Source organism: Scyliorhinus torazame, chromosome 11 (genome assembly GCF_047496885.1).
Source record: "Scyliorhinus torazame isolate Kashiwa2021f chromosome 11, sScyTor2.1, whole genome shotgun sequence".
NCBI lineage: Eukaryota > Metazoa > Chordata > Chondrichthyes > Carcharhiniformes > Scyliorhinidae > Scyliorhinus > Scyliorhinus torazame.
Window position 1 is genome coordinate 19,994,880 of NC_092717.1, and position 20,187 is coordinate 20,015,066.

The window sequence follows — 20,187 nt, forward strand, 5'->3', positions numbered from 1 at the left end:
CCCATATGCAACCCGGATCACTAAACCACCCCAGTACCTTCTCAATATTGGCTGCCCAATAATAAAATAAAATTGGGGCAAGCCAAGCCTCCGGATTGTCTATCTCTCTGGAGGAACGCCCCATGGATCCTTGGGGTCTTACCCGCCCAAATAAATGAGGATACTAATTTATTAACTTTGACAAAGAAGGGCTTGGGGCGAAAAATGAGGAGACATTGAAAAAGGAAAAAAAGTTCAGGAGCACATTCATCTTAATAGTCTGGACCCTACCCACCAAGGACAGGGGGAGGTTATTCCAACTCTATATCAGTTTTGACCCCATCAACCAGACTAGTATAAATTAATTTATGAAGCGAGGTCCAATCTTGGGCAACCCGGATTCCCAAACAATGAAAGCCAGGTCTGGCAACGTGAAAAGGTAACATCCACAGATAGGGCTCCTTTCCCAGGGGGTTAACCGGGAAGTGTGCACTCTTATCCAAATTCAACTTATACCCAGAGAAGGAGACAAAACTCCCAAGCATCTGCATTATCTCTTCCATAGTGGATACTGGCTCTGTAATATAAAGGAGCAGGTCATCCGCATACAAGGATGCCCAAGGCTCCACTCCTCCCCGATTTACCCCCCTCCACTTACTGGAAGGTATAAGCGCTATGACAAACGGTTCTATTGCCAAAGCAAACAGGAGCGGAGACAAAGGACAACCCTGCCTCGTGCCCCTATTCGGTGGAAAGTTGCCAGAATTCAAAGCATTCATGCGAACACGAGCAGTGGGGGCCCCGTACAATAAACAAATCCAGGATATAAACCTTTGTCCAAATTCAAAGCTCCCAAGAATCTCAAAGAGAGATCCCCCACTCCACTCTATCAAATGACTTTTGAGCGTCTAGGGAAGCAATCATCTCCGATTCGGGCACCGGGGTGGGGGTTGTTGTATTTCTAAGGATGTTTTCAGCACACCTTCCATGAACATCAGTTCCTGATGTGGGACTTGAACCGGGAGCGGCCGGCGCAGAGGCAGACTCACTATCACTGCGACATGAAATGTCAGTCTTCCGATTCTAAAATGGTCTGAGGCAAGGGCAGACGTGTACAGGTACAATTATTAAGCTCTTATTCCCCTGGAAAGTGAGGGCATCAATAATAAGCTGACTCAGGTCACAGACCAAGGCATGTTTTTAATTATCATCAAAGTCACAATAGTTCACTTTTACATTATCTTCAGTCATTTTTAAATAGATCAACATCATAGTGGCAGATAATTGGCAAGAGCCACATCAGTAAACAGAGTTCCTAAAAGTTTTTTAATTAAAAAAACGGCTATCTTGAAGAGTGGTTGCCAAGGTGGGGTTGGGTATGTGCACCCCTGGGGGGTACGGCAGATGCCTCGGGGGGGGGGGGGGGGGGGGGTGTACGTTTCTCCTTTTTGTGTGATAGTGGATTTTCAGGGTTGAGAAATGATGTCTGACCTCTGACCCCCTCTCTGTAGTCTCAGCTTTCCCAAGTGCAAGAGGTTCTGGTGCTCAGGCTAATGTTCTGCCACTCACCTTCCTGCTTGTCCTATCCCAGGGTGTTTGTCTCCTGCGCTTGCTGCTGCTAGGCTAATTGCTGAGATGCAGTTGTGCCCATTGACTGAAAGCATGAGAGAGAAACATCCGCTGATTGGCGGAGTAATGGAACGGAGAGAGACAGCGCGCGAGTACCGGCGTGACGGTAATGCGAGAGCAACAACTGCTGCCCCAAATACTGGCCCAGTGGGAGGTGCGGCTGCTTCACCCCCAGGTGATTGCTGGGCGGACATGTCCTGCCTGATCACCCTCCTGGTGCCTCCTCACAGAGGGCTCAGTGGGCTTCTGATTGAGTGTGTTAGGGGGGGGGGGGGGGGTAGCAGGTTACAGATGAGGGGCTACTGAGTGAGTGAGTGGGACCAGGGGGTTGGGAAAAGGGGCTGCTGACCGAGTGGGGCGTTCAGGGGTTTGGGAAAAAGGGTTTAGCTCAGTTGGCTGGACAGCTGGTTTGTGATGCGGAGCGAGGCCAGCAGCGTGGGTTCCATTCCCGTACCTGCTGAGGTTATTCATGAAGGCCCCGCCTTTTCAACCTCGTTGCTCGCCTGAGGTGTGGTGACCCTCAGGTTAAATCCCCACTAGTCAGCTCCCCCCCACAAAGGGGAAAGCATCAAAGGGTCATTTGGGACTATGGCGACTTTACTTCCTGCTTATGCTCCAATGAACATGCTCATCCATCACATTCATGGTAAGTAAAACATTATTATAGACAGAAAGGGCGAGATTGAATGGCCACACTGCCAGAAAAGCAGCTCGCCGCGGTGGATAGAAGCCGGGAGATCCCGTTTCCGGGCTCTACCTAGCTCACAACACCTCGCGAGATCTACCGCGATCTCAGGAGACATTGCAGTGCAATCACTTTTTGACAAATCTGCATATTAAACAGCTAGTCTCACCTTAATGTGCACATTCCCTCGGAACCCGAGGCATTGGGGTCAATCCCCTTTGCCTCGGAGACCTTGGCTGAGCGCCATTCAGTGCTGGTCTCCACAAATGGAGACCGGATGGAACGGCACTCGTGGGGATCTCCCAAGGGATTGGAGGCTCGCAGGTGCATGTCCTTTGGGCAGGGTGGTATGCTGGCACTGCTGGTGCCACCTGGGAACACTGGCACTGTGAGGCTGGCACCCGGGTAGTGTTGCATGCAGCGCCACATGGGTGCCAGCCTGGCACTGCCAAGGTGTCAAACTGGAATTATCTGCACAGTGCGATCAGGCCGGGTGTGCCCTGTGTGGGTGTTGGGGGGAGTGCGGTGGTCCGGAGTGTGGAGATCCTCAGCTCACACAATGTGCTATGTGTGGCCATGGCTGTGCATTACCTGCTGAGGCTCCCCTATCTAACCCGGGTTTTACAGCATTGTGTTTTTCAAGACTGCAAGCATCGGGAAAACATGCGGCTAAATGCGCTGGCTATGGGACTTGTTCCCAATTAGTTAAATCCTGCCCATAGTTACCTATAATGTGTAATTAGGTAGTTAGAAAACAAACTTTGTGTATGAGTACCAAAAAATAAATTGTAAATCTGAACAGGGATCAGAACCAAAGAAGCTTGTGAACATCTGATTGTCGGACTTTAAGTGAGAGTGATCAAGAAATTCAAAAAGTGGTGCCGTGAACTGAATTAATAATTATTGGTGGACATTTATTTATTTTGATTTGTTTTTGAAGCCTTTTGCTTCTTTCCCTGAGCAATTGGAGATTAAAATTTCCTTCAATTATGTTCTTTTTATTTATAAAAAGATCTGAATACATCTGGAAAAAAAATAAACTGGGGTTTTAAACTGCCAGTAAAATAAAAAAATGACCTAAAAATGTCCTAATGAGAATAAAGGCCAGAATATATTATGGGGAGAAACCTGACTAGCTATTTCCATAAACATGTAATTTGAAGAATAATTATTAAGTACAATTTTATTGTTGTGATACAACCTTGATTCTTAAAGAAAACAGCTATCAGAACCATTGGTTATCAACTCCAACACAGTATATTTTACTGGGGAATGTAAGGGTATAAGTTACAAAATTAAGTGTCTCATTTCTCAGATCAGTCCCGCTATCTCACTATCTCACCTTTTATTTTTATTCCAGGCCATGAACGCTAATAATTTGGTCCTTTTAGAAGTCCATACTGGGCCAGGAGAGCAGCAGCATGGGTTCCGCAGTCACCAGTTTTACAAATCCCTGGGACCCCTGGTTCGCCAGACAGTCCTGGCCGACCTGAAGGTCCACTGTATCCCACTGGGCCCTGTGGACCTGGCTTCCCTTCTTCAGCAGAACCTGGATGTCCCGGATATCCTGAAGGATAGAATGAGAGAGGAGGTTACTTCCATTTTGGTGTGAAAACTAAAACGCTTCACAAGTAAAAAATAAAAGCCTTTAAAGCTGACTTGATCTGGAACCTGACAGGCATAGGGAATTTGGGGGAGCCCTGCACGAAAAATGTGCAGATCTCGCACCAATGCCTGAAGTGTGTTGACGTCTATAAATATTCAGCACGAGGCACTAGTGTGTCCACTGATGCAGCACCACAAACCTCTCCTCCCTTGTCGTCCACAGATTCAAACAAAACAGTGATGCGACCATCAATTCACGCAAGGCAGAGAGTTGAAGTGAACAGTGGCTTTAATCGACTAGAATAGTGCCTGCCTGCGACTGCTCTGCTAGTGAGAGCCGCCTACAGGGCAGCTGCTCTTTATACCTCCCCTCAAGGGGCTGGAGCCAGGGGCGGAACCCACAAGGGCACCAACATGATACATTCTGTGTAGGACAGTACTATGGCCCATAGGTGGAGCCCACATGGGCAACATCGTGATACAATGTAATACAGTGGTGAATGGTTAGTACAATATGTTCACCACAAACAGTTTATTTGCCACAGAATGAATGTGAATCTGGGGCGAAATTCTCCGGTATCGGCGCGATGTCCGCCGACTGGCGCCCAAAATGGCGCAAATCAGTCGGGCATCGCGCCGCCCCAAAGGTGCGGAATGCTCCGCAACTTGGGGGGGCCGAGCCCCAACCTTAAGGGGCTAGGCCCGCGCCGGACTAATTTCCGCCCCGCCAGCTGGCGCCGAAATGACATCTCCGGGCGGCGCATGCGCGGGAGCGTTAGCGGCCGCTGACAGCATTCCCGCACATGCGCAGTGGAGGGAGTCTCTTCCGCCTCCGCCATGGTGGAGACCGTGGCAGAGGCGGAAGGAAAAGAGTGCCCCCACGGCACAGGGCCGCCCGCAGATCGGTGGGCGCTGATCGCGGGCCAGGCCACCGTGGGAGCACCCCCCGGGGCCAGATCCCCCCGCGCCCCCCCCAAGGACCCCATAGCCCGCCCGCGCCGCCTTGTCGCGCCGGTAAGGTAGGTGGTTTAATCCATGCCAGCGGGACAGGCATTTTAGCAGCGGGACTTCGGCCCATCCGGGCCCAGAATCGCGGTGGGGGGCGCCCGCCAACCGGCGCAGCACAATTCCCGCCCCCGCCAAATATCCGGTGCCGGAGAATTCGGCAACCGGCGGGGGCGGGATTCACGCCAGCCCCCGGCGATTCTCCGACCCGGCGGGGGGTCAGAGAATCTCGTACCTGATTTCTCCTGAATCAATCCAGGGGCGAAATTCTCCTACCCGCCCCGCCACATTTCTGCCCCGACCGGCCAGCGGGATGCTCCGTAACACCGGCCGGTCAATGGGGTTTCCCATTGTGGGGCAGCCCCACGCCGTCGGGAAACCCCCGGGCGCCGGCAAAACGGAGACTCCCGCCGGCGGAGAATGACGCCCCAGAAGTCCAACGAACCAGAAGAAAAATCTCTGCCAAAAAAGGATTCCCCCCCCTCAATACTTCTCCCTCACTTAAGTCAAATAATAGAGGGAACTAGGTGTGGTGATGTGCATCACTGCAAATACACGTAAGCTAGACAGACACTAGAGGGAGCACCAGAAACATCACACACACACACTCAACCAATAGATAAGTTAGATGGGAGGCGACCAATGGACATTCACGATACACAAGGAGGTGACATGACCACAGGGGGGCATTACACCAACCCATACATAAAGGACACCACACACATGATCAGCCCCTTTGGCCAATGGAGACAGTCAGTGAGGAGAGGCACAGGGTTGATTCATTATCACACCCACCACGTGGAAGACAGCAGCTGGTTAGTCAGTTTAAGTAGCTACAATAGGATTAGCAGTAGTGTTGAACTCAAGTTATAAAAGTGTACATAGTGTAAATAAATGAGTTGAAGTTATTTACACGTCTCAACCTTCCTTGACAAATGCAACACAAGGAAGCCACTTATGTTACAAAGGAAACATAACAAAACACTAGGGCTTCATTTTAGTTGCTCCTTAGACATATTCCTCCCAGGTCTAAGGGATTGATGTCTTCAGTTCAGATAGAGCTCCACTTCTGCATTTGTGATCTTGATGTATTACGTTAAAATGTTCAAAATCAAAAGTAATAGATTGATGTCTGAAGGAAGTTTGCAGGTGGAGGGAAAATCCTCCTTTATTGGGCATGAATATCTGCGAGTGTGTTTTTTTAAAAAAATGACTTAAAGGGATACCAGTTTCCTGCGTTGGTAACATTTTATCGATTTTGATTTACACAATATAATCACACGTGGAGGATTGACGAGGATCATGTGAGTGTGTTTGGCATGGAAATACTGGGCACCCTCTGGCTCTTCTACCTAAAACAATAATGGAGTTGCCAGTGTTTTATACAAAGACAATGCTGGTCTGTTAAATCTGATTTGGATTGGGGTATTAAGCTCAGTGTTTAGTGTTCCCACAATTTGTCCAAATTAATGGGAAATTAGTCAGATTTGCACACATTACTCATCAGTAAAGCACAATGAAGTATAGCAGAATGAACCTCTAGGTCCTTGTAGTCCTTCTGTTCCAGGAAGTCCAACCCCTTGCGTTCCTTTTACACCTTTTTCACCTTTATTTCCTAAAGTGCAGAAGAACGATAGTTACAAACAGCAACAATTAATGCTGCCAAGGATGGTTCTGTGCGGAGAGGGTCCAAGTGCAGCTCTAGCGTACAATCAAGCAAAAGATTACCTCTCTCTCCAGGAGCACCCATTGATCCAGCTAATCCTTCTCTACCCCTTGGCCCAGGTTTACCAGGATTTCCTGCGATACCAGATTCACCCTGTTGAGAAATGACTAATTATTCTTAAAAAGTCTCAGAAGTTTAAAAAAAATATAGCTATTTCTAAAACATAGCTTTGGAAGAATTCTTGCAGTAATTACATTTGTGTACTGAACTTAATTTTAAAACCCTTCCCAAAAGAGGCTCCACGCCCCAAAAGGAAGCCAGACATGATTTAGTCCAATGATGTCCAATATAATCGTCATAGAATTTACAGTGCAGAAGGAGGCCATTCGGCCCATCGAGTCTGCACCGGCTCTTGGAAAGAGCACCCTACCCAAGGTCAACACCTCCACCCTATTCCCACAACCCAGTAACCCTACCCAACACTAAGGGAAATTTTGGACACTAAGGGCAATTTATCATGGCCAATCCACCTAACCTGCACATCTTTGGACTGTGGGAGGAAACCGGAGCACCCGGAGGAAACCCACGCACACACGGGGAGGATGTGCAGACTCCGCACAGACAGTGACCCAAGCCGGAATCGAACCTGGGACCCTGTTGCTGTGAAGCAATTGTGCTATCCACAATGCTACCGTGCAGTCCAATAGAGCATCAACATGCAATGTTAAGCCAGAAAATAAACTGAGCTTCAATCTGGTGTATTATAGAGTTTCTGATCTGGAGCACCCTCTTGTGATGAGCACAACAAATTCTGTGTGTTTACCTGCACAAGCTTAAGAGATCCAAAATGGATAAAAGTTTCTGTCTGTGGTTTATTGGCACTTCTACGGGGTTATAAACTGTGCCCTTTTTTCAAAGGGTCTTTCCAAAACCTCTGCATACGATGTGAGTTTCCGGAATATTTCAAAGACTTTTTTAAAAATTCTCTCATGGGATGTGGGTGTCACTGGCAAGGCCAGCATTTATTGCCCATCCCTAATTGCCCTTGGACTGAATGGGTTGCTAGGTCATTTCAGAGGTCAGTTAAGAGTCAACCACATTACTAAGGGTCTGGAGTTGCCCGTAGGCAGACCAGGTAACGCTGGCAGATTTCCTTCCTGTTATAACCTACATGGGATCCACGGGACCGGACCAATTAGGTTCCACATGACTCTCAAGGAATAAGCGTTACCCCAGTGAGGGGGTGGAGCTCCTTCATTAGCGGGAATCAAACCTGGACATAAAACCTTTGGCCTGGGTGGCGGGAGTCTGTTGGGGGGAGTGGGAGTGTATAGAGTGTTCATTCAATGTTTAAATAAACCTTTGTATCCTTTACATTCCCGAGTGCTCACTTCCTTGGATCCAGAAAGAATATTGAATCAGATGGGATTTTACAACCATTGACAATGATTTCATAATCTCCTTTACTGAGGCTAGCTTTTAATTCCATATTTTTATTAATTGAATTCAAACTCCACCAACTACCGTGGTGCAAAGTGAACCCACGTCCTCAGAACATTAGTCTGGGCCTTTGGTTTACGAGCCACTTTCTTCCCTTGCCAACGGCTCATTGGTTCTATGCATAGTGGATACTATGAGAGTGGGTATGGAGGATGCAAGGGGGGCACGGGAGCAACATGTGGTATATGATAGGGGATGGGAGGCATGGGACTTATGAGGGGGTCATGTGGGTGGATGGGGAGTGCGGGGAGGGAGTGAGGGTTTGAGGGGCCTGACATACGATATTGCAACTGGGCTGGTGAAACAGCTGTTCTAGCCTGCCAGCCTGCATTGCTGCCTCTGGCCTGCTTCCAGTGGCTGACTCAACTCCATCCCAGTGGCTGCCTCCCTGGAACAAAAATATGCCGGGCAGGGGTCTCCTCAATTGAACTTTCCCAACTCCCGATATCCATCTCCTTCGCAAAAACCCGGCACATAAAGTTCACTTTAGAGCTGTCAGCCAGCCAGTGGGCCTGATTCACATCACCCAGCAATGAATATGGGCGGCACGGTAGCACAGTGACTAGCACTGCTGCCTCACAGCTCCAGGGTCCCTGGTTCAATTCTGGCCTCGGGTGACTGTCTGTGTGGAATTTGCACACTCTTCCCATGTCTGTGTGGGTTTCCTCCGGGTGCTCCGGTTTCCTCCCACAGTCCAAAAATGTGCAGGTTAGGTGGATTGGCCACGCTAAATTGCCCCTTAATATCCAAACGTTTAAGTGGGGCTACTGGATTACGGGGATAGGGTGGAGGGGTGGGATTAAGTAGGGTGCTCTTTCCAAGGGTGAATACAGATTCGACGGGCCGAATGGCCTCCTTCTGCACTGTAAATTCTATGGTACTACATGGCTGTAAGGGCCAATTCATGCATGAACATGAATGAACACAATTTCAATTCCCTTGTCTTTTTTCATTGTCTGGGCCAAACCTCAAATCTTGCTAAAGCAGCAACTTACATTGACGCAGCACCTTTAACAAAGTGAGTCATTCAATGGTTCTTCAAAGGAACATTATCAAATAAAATGTGATGACTCTGAGCCACACAGTGACATTAGGCCAGAGTAAGAGGTAGGTTTTCAGGACCACCTCAAAAGGAGGAAATAAAGGCAGAAAGGTTTAGAGCGGGCAATCGGGAGTTTGGCACCAATGAAGCTGAAAGCACAGCTGCCGATGGTGAAGCAATTAAAATCGAGGTTGCGCAAGGGGCCTCAATTAGAGGCGCGCACGGATCTCGAATGGTTGCAGGGCTGGCACTGGCTACAGCAGTAGTGAGGGAGGCAAGCAACGGAGGGATTTATAAAGAAGACTGAAAATATAAAGACTGAGGCGGTGCTCAGCCGGGAACCAATGTAGGTCACCGACCACAAGGGTAATGGATGAATGGGAGCAGAGTTTTGGATGCGCTTAAGTTTATGGAGGATGAAAGATGGAAAGCCAGCCGGGAAGACATTGGAATGGTCAGGTCGGGAGGGCAGAGGCGTGGGTGAGGGTTCTGGCACCAGATGAACATTAGTTTGATGTTCTCACACTTCTATGTGCTTCTACGTACAGTGTGCTGTTTGTGTCTTCAAAAAGGGAGGCACTGGTAGCACAGTGGTTAGCACAGTCGCTTCACAGCTCCAGGGAATCAGGTTCGATTCCCGTCTTGGGTCATTGTCTGTGCGGAGTCTGCACGTTCTGCCTGTGTCTGCGTGGGTTTCCTCCGGGTGCTCCGCTTTCCTCCCACAGTCCAAAGGTGTGCAGGTTAGGTGGATTGGCCATGATAAATTGCCCTTAGGTTAGATGGGGTGACTGGGTTACAGGGATAGGGTGGAGGTGTGGGCTTAAGTGGGGTGCTCTTTCCAGGAGCCGGTGCAGACTCGATAGGCCTAGTGGCCTCTTTCTGCACTGTAAACTCTATGATTCTATGTTCACGAACCAAGTGAAAAAACATGGTTGCACCTACATTATTCATTCCTCTCAACATTTCCAAAGCCTGGGCTGTGGGTATAGCAAGCGATTTACTTTGGCAATGATTCTGAAAGTCGAGAGGCAGTTGCAGGGGGGAATTGCAAAAATAGCAAGAGATTTCTCAGGATACCTCGTGCTGCAACAAATGGCGTGGCCAGCAAAAAGTATGCTTCTTTTCCAACTACTAATTTACAAGAAAGTCTGCTCTTGCCAACGGTTTGTTCAGTGACATCAGCAAATGGGACAGTAAATCCCCGTTTTGCACTTTAATTGTTTTCGCTCTAATGAAACCCAGCTCTGTTCTGTTTATGAAGCTTTCCGGATGCCAGGCAGGTACAGTGCGCCGAGGATGTGCCGTGTCCGTCAGTGTGCCACAGGTTCACCACTGACAAGATACTGCAGCCTAAACACCAGGCAGGAAACTTGAATGCATCTGCCACTTAACGGGGCCTCCGAGAGCATTAGCCAGAAGGCCTTGGGGTCTTTGCGTCGTCAATGGCCATGTGGGCAGGGAATTCACGTTAAAAATACGAACCTGCCACTTTGCTCTTTCAGGTGCTTCAGAGGTCCAGTCTATGAGGCCCAAACCTCTGCATCAGGATTTTTCAGTGGAATGGAGTGCCCAATAATCTCATGGTGTTAAAATATGAATGCAAGACCTACATGTATCATAAAATCCCTACAGTGCAGAAGGAGGCCATTTGGCCCATTGAGTCTGCACCGACCCTTGGAAAGAGCACCATAACTTGGCCCACACTCCCACCCCAGTCCCATAACCCAGTAACCCCACCTAACCTTTTGGATACTAAGGGGCAATTTATCATGGCCAATCCACCTAACCTGCACATCTTTAGCACAGACCCACTAGTGATACCATAGGAAAATGTACAGTGTTGTAAGAGAGACATAGACCTAACAGAATGGATCTCTACCACTTTTTCCTCTTCACTGCAGCTGTAGCTATTTTCCGGGCACATTAAAGAAGGAAATCTACCCTTTGCCATTTTAAAGAAAATGGCCATTTTTGTGCTTAATTCTTACACTGCCACTCATAAGAAGATACCTTTCTTCAACCGGGTGTGCAAAAGGGATAGAACACTTGTAAAATAAAGTTAAGTTTCACCGCCTTCTCAAAGGTAACTAGGTATGGGCAATACGTGTCAGCCTTTGCCAGTGATGCCCACATCGCAAGGCCGAGTATATTTCCAAAGACGATTTGACCCCACCCACCTGATCACCATGTAGGGCAGAAACTAAGGGCACAGCACCAATATTGTAATCAGTTGGCACCCAACCTGAAAGTTTTGCCTTTGGTTTCTCACAATCGCTATCTGGGATCCAGAATTCAATAATGAACAAGCAAAAATGAGAGCGATAACTTATGATACATACAAAAAAAAACACATACAGCAAAATTCAAGGTTTGTTCATTGTTCTGTATGCTGGTGGGTAACTTACTTGTTCTCCTCGTTTCCCCGGTATTCCAGGAGAGCCAGGGGGCCCTATCAATGTTACATTATTGGTTGGGCATGCCCTTGCACATGTCCGTCTGATTGCAGACGCGTAGATTGCTATTTGTTCATTTACTACACTTCTGCACAATTCATAAACTTGTTCCATGGGCATTTCTGGGCCCTAGCAGAAAAACAAACACATTATTTTAAATAATTTTAAGACAGGCATCAATATTTCAATAGAGCTTGCACCTTAAAAACTTTGCAATGCTCCTGTTTACAAAGCAATGAAGTTTTTGTTACAAGCGACACAATGCCAGAAAATACAACTGATAAGAATATTTTACCTGAAGAATGATTATTAAAAGAAATCCGAATTAGACTGAAAATAATATTTCACCTTGTTACAATCCCCTTCGGTAGCAATAAATCAAACTAACTAAATTTACCAACTGACCCTTCAAAGAAGAAATTATCAACAAGATTTCACTTTTTAAAATTTTCCCACAAACCAGAATCAATGTACGAACAGGATAATGTCATATTATTTCAGACTACACCGCGGGAACAGACAGTGGTGCCCACTCTCCCCGTTGCTGTTCGCGCTGGCCATAGAGCCGTTGGCGATGGCGTTGAGAGCTGCGAAGGGTTGGAAGGGAATGACTAGGGGGGCAGGTGGAACATAGGATCTCTCTCTATGCGGCCGACCTGCTCCTGTACATGTCGGACCCACTGGCTGGGGTGGAAAATATACTGGAAACATTCAGGAAGTTCGGCCGGTTTTCAGGGTACAAATTAAATATGGCCAAGAGTGAGATGTTTATGGTGCAGGCAAGGGGCCAGGAGAATAGACTGAAGGAGCTGCCATTTAGGCTGGTTGGGGAAAGTTTCCGATACTTGGGGATACAGGTGGCACGAGACTGGGGCAGGTTGCATAAGTTAGATTTGACTAGGGTGGTGGAACAAATGAAGAGGGAGTTTCGGAGATGGAATGCACTCCCGCTGTCACTGGCGGGGAGGGTGCAGACTGTAAAGATGACAATGCTCCCTAGATTTCTGTTCATCTTCCAGTGCCTCCCGATCTTTATCCCACGGTTCTTCTTCAAAAGGACTCGCAAAATCCTCATGAGCTTTGTCTGGGCGTGAAAATCCCCGCGGGTGAAGAAGGCGATGCTTGAAAGGAGCCGCAGCGAGGGGGGACTGGCATTGCCGAGTCTGATAAACTCCTACTGGGCGGCTAACATAGCCATGATAAGGAATTGGATGGTGGGTACGGGGTCTATATGGGAGCGAGTGGAGGCGGCTTCGTGCAGGGGCACCAGTTTGGCAGCCCTGGTCACGGCTCCCCTACGGCTGTCGCCGGTCAGGTACTCCACCAGCCCGGTAGTGGGGTGGCCCTGCGGATATGGGGCCAGTGGAGGAGGCATGTGGGGGGGGGGGGGGGGGGCATCTGTCTGGGCTCCAATATGTGATAACCATCGATTCGCCCCCGGGAACATGGATGGAGGGTTTTGAACATGGCGGCGGGTGGGGTGGGGGGGGGGGGGGGGCGATATGTTTCTGGAGGGGAGCTTTGCGAGTTTGAGGGGCTTGGAGGAGAAATTTGGGCTGGTAAGGGGAAATTACTTTAGGTTCTTACAGATGCGGGACTTTGTACGCAGACAGGTCCCATCCTTCCTACGCCTCCCGCCAATAGGGATCCAGGACAGAATATTCTCTAGAGGAGAAGGAGGAGAGGGTAGAGTCTCGGATATCTTCAAGGTGCTCATGAAGGGGGAAGAATCCCAGACGGAGGAACTGAAACTCAAATGGGAGGAGGAGTTTGCCGGGGAGATGGAGGACGGGCTGTGGGTGGAAGCTATGAGTAGGGTAAACTCAAACGCAACACGTGCCAGGCTCGGCCTGACGGTAGCTCGGATGAGCAAATTCTTTGGAGTAGAGGACAAGTGCTCTAGATGTGCGGGAGGTCCAGCGAACCACGTTCACATGTTTTGGGCATGTCCTAAGCTTTGGGGGTACTGGGAGGGATTTACGGGGGTCATGTCCCGGGTGCTGAAAACAAGGATGGTGATGAGTCCAGGGGTGGCAATTTTCGGGGTTTCAGAATACCCGGGAGTCCAGGGGGAGAAAGAGGCAGATGTTCTGGCCTTTGCTTCTCTAATAGCCCGGCGGCGAATGCTGCTGGCATGGAGGGACTCAAAACCCCCGAAGACCGAACTATGGCTTTCGGTCATGTCAACTTTTCTGGGTATGGAAAAAATTACGTTTTCCTTGAGGGGATCTGTACTGGGGTTCGCCCGAAGGTGGCAACCATTCATCGACTTCTTCGCTGGAGAGTGAATGTCAGCCGGGGGGGGGGTTTAGAGTAGAGTAGGAGGGATAAATAGGCAGGTAGTGTCTAGGGGAGAGGAGTGGGCATATGCAATATGGTTTGATTGAAGTATTGGTTTTATATTGATGTTTGCACATTTCTCTTTTCTGTAACTGTTTACAATGCCAAAAAATACCTCAATAAAATTGTTTGTTAAAAACAAAATTGAAAGAGGAAAGTTATAAATTAATTACTTTTCTTTAAAGCTTTTTCTACACATCCTGTTGTCGTTACAGAAGTAGGCCATGCAGCCTGTCGAGCATGTCTAGAACATAAATTGAACGGTTTCCTTTTCTAAATTTATTTGGAGATTAATTTGAACTTACATGTGCTCCTACGGGTCCTAGTTCTCCTGTTAATCCAGCTTCACCTCGCTCTCCTAAGAGCCCCGGAAAGCCTCGTGGTCCAGGAATTCCAGGCACACCACGTCTGCCTTCGATTCCAACATTTCCCGGAAGGCCATTTTGTCCATGCTAAATTAAAAACAAACATTCAACAAAATTGTATAGCAACGTGCACACCAACCACTGGACACGTGTTCAGCCAAGAAAGACACGCTTATTATTTACTGTTGTGGTAACCATTTAAACAAAAGGCAATTGTGCTGACAAACTTGTGTTCAGATGGAAACTGTCCTTGAAATCATTGCTGGTGCAGCCTTTTTTAATAGAGAGCTACCTTTCACTGTCCAGCTGTTCCATAAATCAAGAGTGCCTTTGATATCAACCACAATTCCTGGCAGCCCTTCGGAACTGATTATCACACTCTGTATAAAGGAATATTTCCAAATATCAGTCTTACGTTTCTCCTTTGCGTCCCTGAATTTTCTTGTTGCTGCCCCATTAGATCTGTTGACATTGTTTTAGATTCATCCCACTGAAGGTTTAAAATACATGGAATACCTTTTACATCTCTATAAAGACCCCGAAGAGATGTTTTCCTCAGTTGACAAGTAACACTGTCCAAATTGAACCAAATGGATTTGGCAATACAATTAGTATTCCAATTCCTTTCATTTATTGTCTCCTCACAGGGTGAGGCATCCTTAGGTCTCAAAGAGTCATTGAATCATACACCACAAAAAAGCCCCTTTGTCCCATCATGATGTCTACACCAGTCAAAAACAACCACCTAAAAGCCAACCATCATTCCAATCCCATTTTCCAGCACTTGGCCCATAGCCTTGTCTGCTCTGGAATCGCAAGTGCACATCTAAATGCTCCTTAGGGTGGTACGGTGGCACAGTGGTTAGCACTGTTGCTTCACAGCACCAGGGTGCCAGGTTTGATTCCTGGCTTGGGTCACTGTCTGTGCGGAGTCTGCACGTTCTCCCTGTGTCTGCGTGGGTTGCCTCCGGGTGCTCCGGTTTCCTCCCACAAGTCCCGAAAGACATGCTTGTTAGGTAATTTGGACATTCTGAATTCTCAATCTCTCCGTGTAACTGAACTAGCGCCGGAATGTGACGACTAGGGGCTTTTCACAGGAACTTCATTGCAGTGTTAATGTAAGCCGACTTGTGACAATAAAGATTATTCTTAACCGTTATGTGGGGCTCTGCCTCCACCACCATTTCAAGCAGCGAATTCCAAACTCCGAGCACCCTCTTGGTAAAAAAGGTTTCCTCACATCCCCTCCTGCCCCTGACCTTAAATCTATGCCCCTTGGTCATTGACCCATCCACCAAGGGGAAAAGTTTGTTCCTTCCTACTCTATCTATGCCCCTCATCATTTTATATATCTCAATCATGTCCCTCCTCAGTCTCCTCTGCTCCAAGGAAAACAATCCAAGTCTATACAATCTCTCTTCATAACTAAAACTCTCCACCCCAGGCAACATCCTGGTAAAGTCTCGTTTCAACTTCTTCTATGATGAGATACTCCCATCTATAAAGTATATATAGCATAGAATATATGCAATGTTTTGCTTTTTTCTACATTGAATCTAACGTACTCCTCAGATGCTTAAGAGCAAGTCCCCTTGAGGTATCTTTGTGAGATCTCAGCTGCGTTTTCTGAGTGCACAGTCTAAGCTAACTTGGTGTCATTTATAAAGTTAATTTGAAGTTATGAATTCAGGTTATCTGTGCCGACAGTATGACCAGAATGGGCTCCTGGGACAGTCCAGTCAAAATCCTAGCTCCTAAAGCAAAATACTGCAATTGCTAAAATTTGAACTATTGGGGAGACAGTGAAACAGTGGTAACGTCACTAGACTAGTAACCCTGAGGTATGGACTAATGCCCTGGGGATATGGGTTTGAATCATAATAAATCTGGAACATGAAGCTAGACTCAGTGATGGTCACCATGGCAACTATCATCAATTGTTGTAAAAACCCATCTTGTTCACTAATGTCCTTGAGGGAAGGAAATCTGCAGTCCTTACCCCGTCTGGCCTACGTGTCCCACAACAGTGTGGTTGACTCTTAACTGCCCCTCTGAATGGCCCGGAAAGCTACTGAATCTAGGGACAATTAGGGATGGACAACAAATGCTGGGCTTGTCCTTGACACCCACATCCCCTGAAAGTATAAAGAAGTACAGAAAATTCTGGAAACACTGAGTTCCATTTCTCCTGCAACCCAGTTCTCCTGTAGTCACTGTACCTCCTCTCCTGCCTTAAATCATCATCCACGCCTCAATCTTGATAACGATTAACCTAAGTTAGCAACAAAATTCTGAGGCACTTTATCAAAGTTTTTTTTGAAAGGCTAAATACGATCATGTGACTGCTCTGTTAACCTGGGATGTCACTTTGTTAGATAGATTGTTAGATAGAGGGGCTGTTTAGCACAGGGCTAAATTGCTGGCTTTGAAAGCAGACCAAGGCAGGCCAGCAGCACGGTTCAATTCCTGTAACAGCCTCCCCGAACAGGCGCCGGAATGTGGCGACTAGGGGCTTTTCACAGTAACTTTATTGAAGCCTACTTGTGACAATAAGCGATTTTCATTCATTCATTTCATAGATTTTTAAGATTGGTCAAGCAAATTTTAACGTTGAGTGTCCTTTAATATGATAATTCCCTATTGATATTTTTCCAATGTATATCAGATTATCGATTCATTAGTTTTATTATAAATTGATTTCAGTGTGATAATCTTTGGACACCATGGTTCTACTGACCTACTTCATCGAAGGAGGACATTTGGCCCATCGTGTCTGCACCAGCTCTCCAAACAAGCATCATGACATTCCCCTGCCTTTTCCCCGTACCCCTGCACATTGTTTCTATTCGACTAATCATCCAATGCCTTCTTGAGTACCTCAACTGAACCTGCCTCCACCACAATTACAGGCAGTGCATTCCAGACTCAAACCTCTCACCGTGTGAGAAAGGTTTTTTCTCACATCACATTTGCTTCTTTTGCAAATCATTTTCAATCTGTTGCCCACTCATTCTTGATCCTTTTCGAGTGGGAACAGTTTCCCCCTCTCTACTCTGTCCAGCTCCCTCATGATTTTGAACATTTCTATCAAATCTCCTCTTAGCTTTCTTCTCTCCAAGGAGAACAGTTCTAACCTCTTCAATCTATCCTCATCACTGACGTTTCTCATCCCTGGAACCATGGGCGCGATTCTCCGATCGCGGGACAGAGTGTCCGCACCGTCGTGAATGCCGGCGAAACGGGCGCGGGCACTAGCGATTCTGGCCCGCACAGGGTTCACGCCGCTCCAGCCTCACTTCCTGGTGCGCACTGGGGGCGGCGCCACCCCGCGCATGCGCGGTGGCTTCACGGAACGCGCCGGCCTCGACGCAACATGGCGTGGGGGTTCTGGGGCCGGACGCGCAACAAAGTAGGGGGAGAGGCCGGCCCGCCGATCGGTGGGCCCCGATCGTGGTCCAGACCCCATCGGAGGCCCCCCAGGGACGGAGCCCCCCTCCCCCCCACACAGGCCGTCCCTCCGACCCTTCGCGCAGAGTTCCCGCCGGCTGCGAGCAGGCGTGGACGGCGTTGGCGGGACTCTGCTTTTTCCGCGCGGCCGCTCGGCCCATCCGGGCTGGAGAATCGGCGGCCCCGCCCGCGGACAGTGGCCCGCGACCGGCGCCACGCCAAACCCGCCGGCGCAAATGGCGCCGATTCTCCGCACCTCGGAGAATCGTGTGCCGGCGCGGGGCGGCGTGGAGCGGTTGCGCCGATTCTCCGGCCCGGCGCAAGACTGGGAGAATCGCGCCCCATATGTGTAAATCTCTTCTGCTCTCTCTCCAATGCATTCACATCCTTCATATTGTGTGGCGCCCAGAACTGTACACAACATTCCAGCTGCGATCTAACTAGTGTATCCACTTGCTTTTGTAGCATTTGATGATTGTTTTTGGTGCTAACGCTTTCAGGGCACTGACTGGATTCGATTTGTAGAAAATTCAATTACAGTGAAACTGTTTCCACTGTAACAATTTCCATGGCCGGGATGTACCTTGAAATAAATGACAAACCTGTCCTTTGTCGCCGATGTCACCTTTGTCACCCTGTAGAAAGAAAGAAGAGACGAAGAGATATAAATCTGCAAACTCTCAAGCAGGAATTGTCAATTTAATGGCCACTGAGTAGGAAATACCTTGAGTCCTGTTTGACCTTGAAATCCAGTTCTTCCAGTTTCACCCTAATAAAAGTTTGAATGGTAAAATTAACATTTCCATTTGCAAAAACGGTATCCAGTGTGCAACACAGCTAGCACTCTGGTTTAATTCCTCATTGTGTGTACCTGCAGTTCCAGCCAGACCGTGGTTAAATGTTTACTGCTAACTTTTGATGTCTCTCAAGCATTGGGAGGAGGAAAAAGTCAGCGGATAATTCACCTCATCCCAAACATTCTTGAGCACTTCCTGGCCTGTGGTCACCTCACAGCAATGGCTGAATAATGATGGGGTTAGTCCGCCAACATTAGTGGCCAGAAGTAGCCATTCAGCACTGTAATAACCCTCATGGGGTGTGGGCTTCGCTGACTAGGCCAGCTTCATTGCCCATCTCTAATTGCCCTTGAGAAGGTGATGGTGAGCTGTCTTCTTGAATTGCTGCAGTCCATGTGGTGTAGGTACACGCACAATGCTGTTAGGGAGGGCGTTCCAGGTATTTGACCCAGCGACAGTGAAGGAACGGCAATATATTTGAAAGTCAGGATGGTGAATTGCTTGGAGGGGAACTGTGGTCATATCCATCACTGTAAATACAAAGGGGTTAATGATGTTGTGCTATGCTTCTTCATGTGGCATAAGCTGCTTCCTTGATGTATGCTCTGACAAAGGGAGGTTCAGACTTGGAGATAGGTTTAACTAATTTATTGAACAGTTAACAATTCTCCTACTTGAGTTCGACTCTCCTGTTAATCTTGCTATAGTAACTCAATCTAACTAACCAGTCTGCTCTAAGCCATGCGGTGAGTGTGATCCTTCCGATCTGCCCCTGTCCTTCTCTCTGAGTGTCGCCTGTGGAAAGAGAAAGAGCATGTGTGCCCTGTCCTTTTATATGGGTTGCCCCCTTGTGGTAGTGTCACCTCTGGGTGTCTTGACTGCCCATTGGTCGTGTCCTATTCTAAGTGTTCATTAGTTGCATGTCTGCATGTCATGATGTCTCTGGTGCTCCCTCTAGTGTTTACTTAGTTGTAGTATATTTACATTAACCCCTTGTGTATTTACAGTGATGTATATCACCACAGGAACTTCCTTCCAGGTGGTGGGGTTCCCACGTATCTGCTGCCCTTGTCCTTCTACATGTTAATGGTTGTGAATTTGGAACGTGCTGCTTAAGGAGCCTTGGTGAGTTCCTGCAGTGCATCTTGTAGATGGTACACACGGCTGCTACTGTGCATCGGTGGTGGATGTGGCTTTGCAGGATAACTGTTCAGCTTTTCTTGGCATTCCTGTGTCTCCCACTGCAGCTTCTTACCTTCTGGCCATCAGGACCTGGTTCACCTGTTGTACCCTGTGAAGAAAGCATGCAATATATGACCTCTGCGCTTCATGAGGAATGTTTCAGAGCTGATTGCAGTTTCCATGACAAATCTGCTCACCGGTAAGCCTTTCATTCCCTTTGCACCTAACTTTCCAGGAATCCCTGGTTCCCCTGTATCACCTTTCAGCCCCTGCAAATGAAAAACATAATCCATAAACAGTCATAAAATAGGTGACGATTCAGGTAAACGCACTTCAGTAATCAACCTTCCTTTTGCATTGAGATAATACCTGATTTCCAACTATTAGAAAAGGTGAAAATTAAAAAAACTTTTTGAGCAAACTTCACATTCTTCATGAATCCATCTTCATACTGTTATGCAAATGAGTTTTATTGAATAATGATTTGTAGTG

General features: G+C 47.8%; 1 protein-coding gene across 3 annotated transcripts in view; it reads right to left on the bottom strand.

Annotated features, from left to right (window-relative positions):
- Nucleotides 1–1,159: 1,159 nt before the first annotated feature.
- The window catches only part of LOC140385154 (uncharacterized), a 94,235-nt gene continuing 75,207 nt past the window's right edge, over nt 1,160–20,187 (bottom strand). For all 3 annotated transcript variants that reach the window (XM_072467009.1, XM_072467007.1, XM_072467008.1), the window contains 9 exons: nt 19,893–19,964; nt 19,769–19,804; nt 18,441–18,485; nt 18,319–18,351; nt 14,210–14,356; nt 11,517–11,693; nt 6,632–6,722; nt 6,441–6,518; nt 1,160–3,860 (listed from right to left, as the gene is read on the bottom strand). In XM_072467009.1, coding sequence (XP_072323110.1) covers nt 3,664–3,860; nt 6,441–6,518; nt 6,632–6,722; nt 11,517–11,693; nt 14,210–14,356; nt 18,319–18,351; nt 18,441–18,485; nt 19,769–19,804; nt 19,893–19,964 — 876 coding nt within the window. In that variant the 3' untranslated portion in view covers nt 1,160–3,663. The remainder of the gene's footprint in view (nt 3,861–6,440; nt 6,519–6,631; nt 6,723–11,516; nt 11,694–14,209; nt 14,357–18,318; nt 18,352–18,440; nt 18,486–19,768; nt 19,805–19,892; nt 19,965–20,187) is intronic.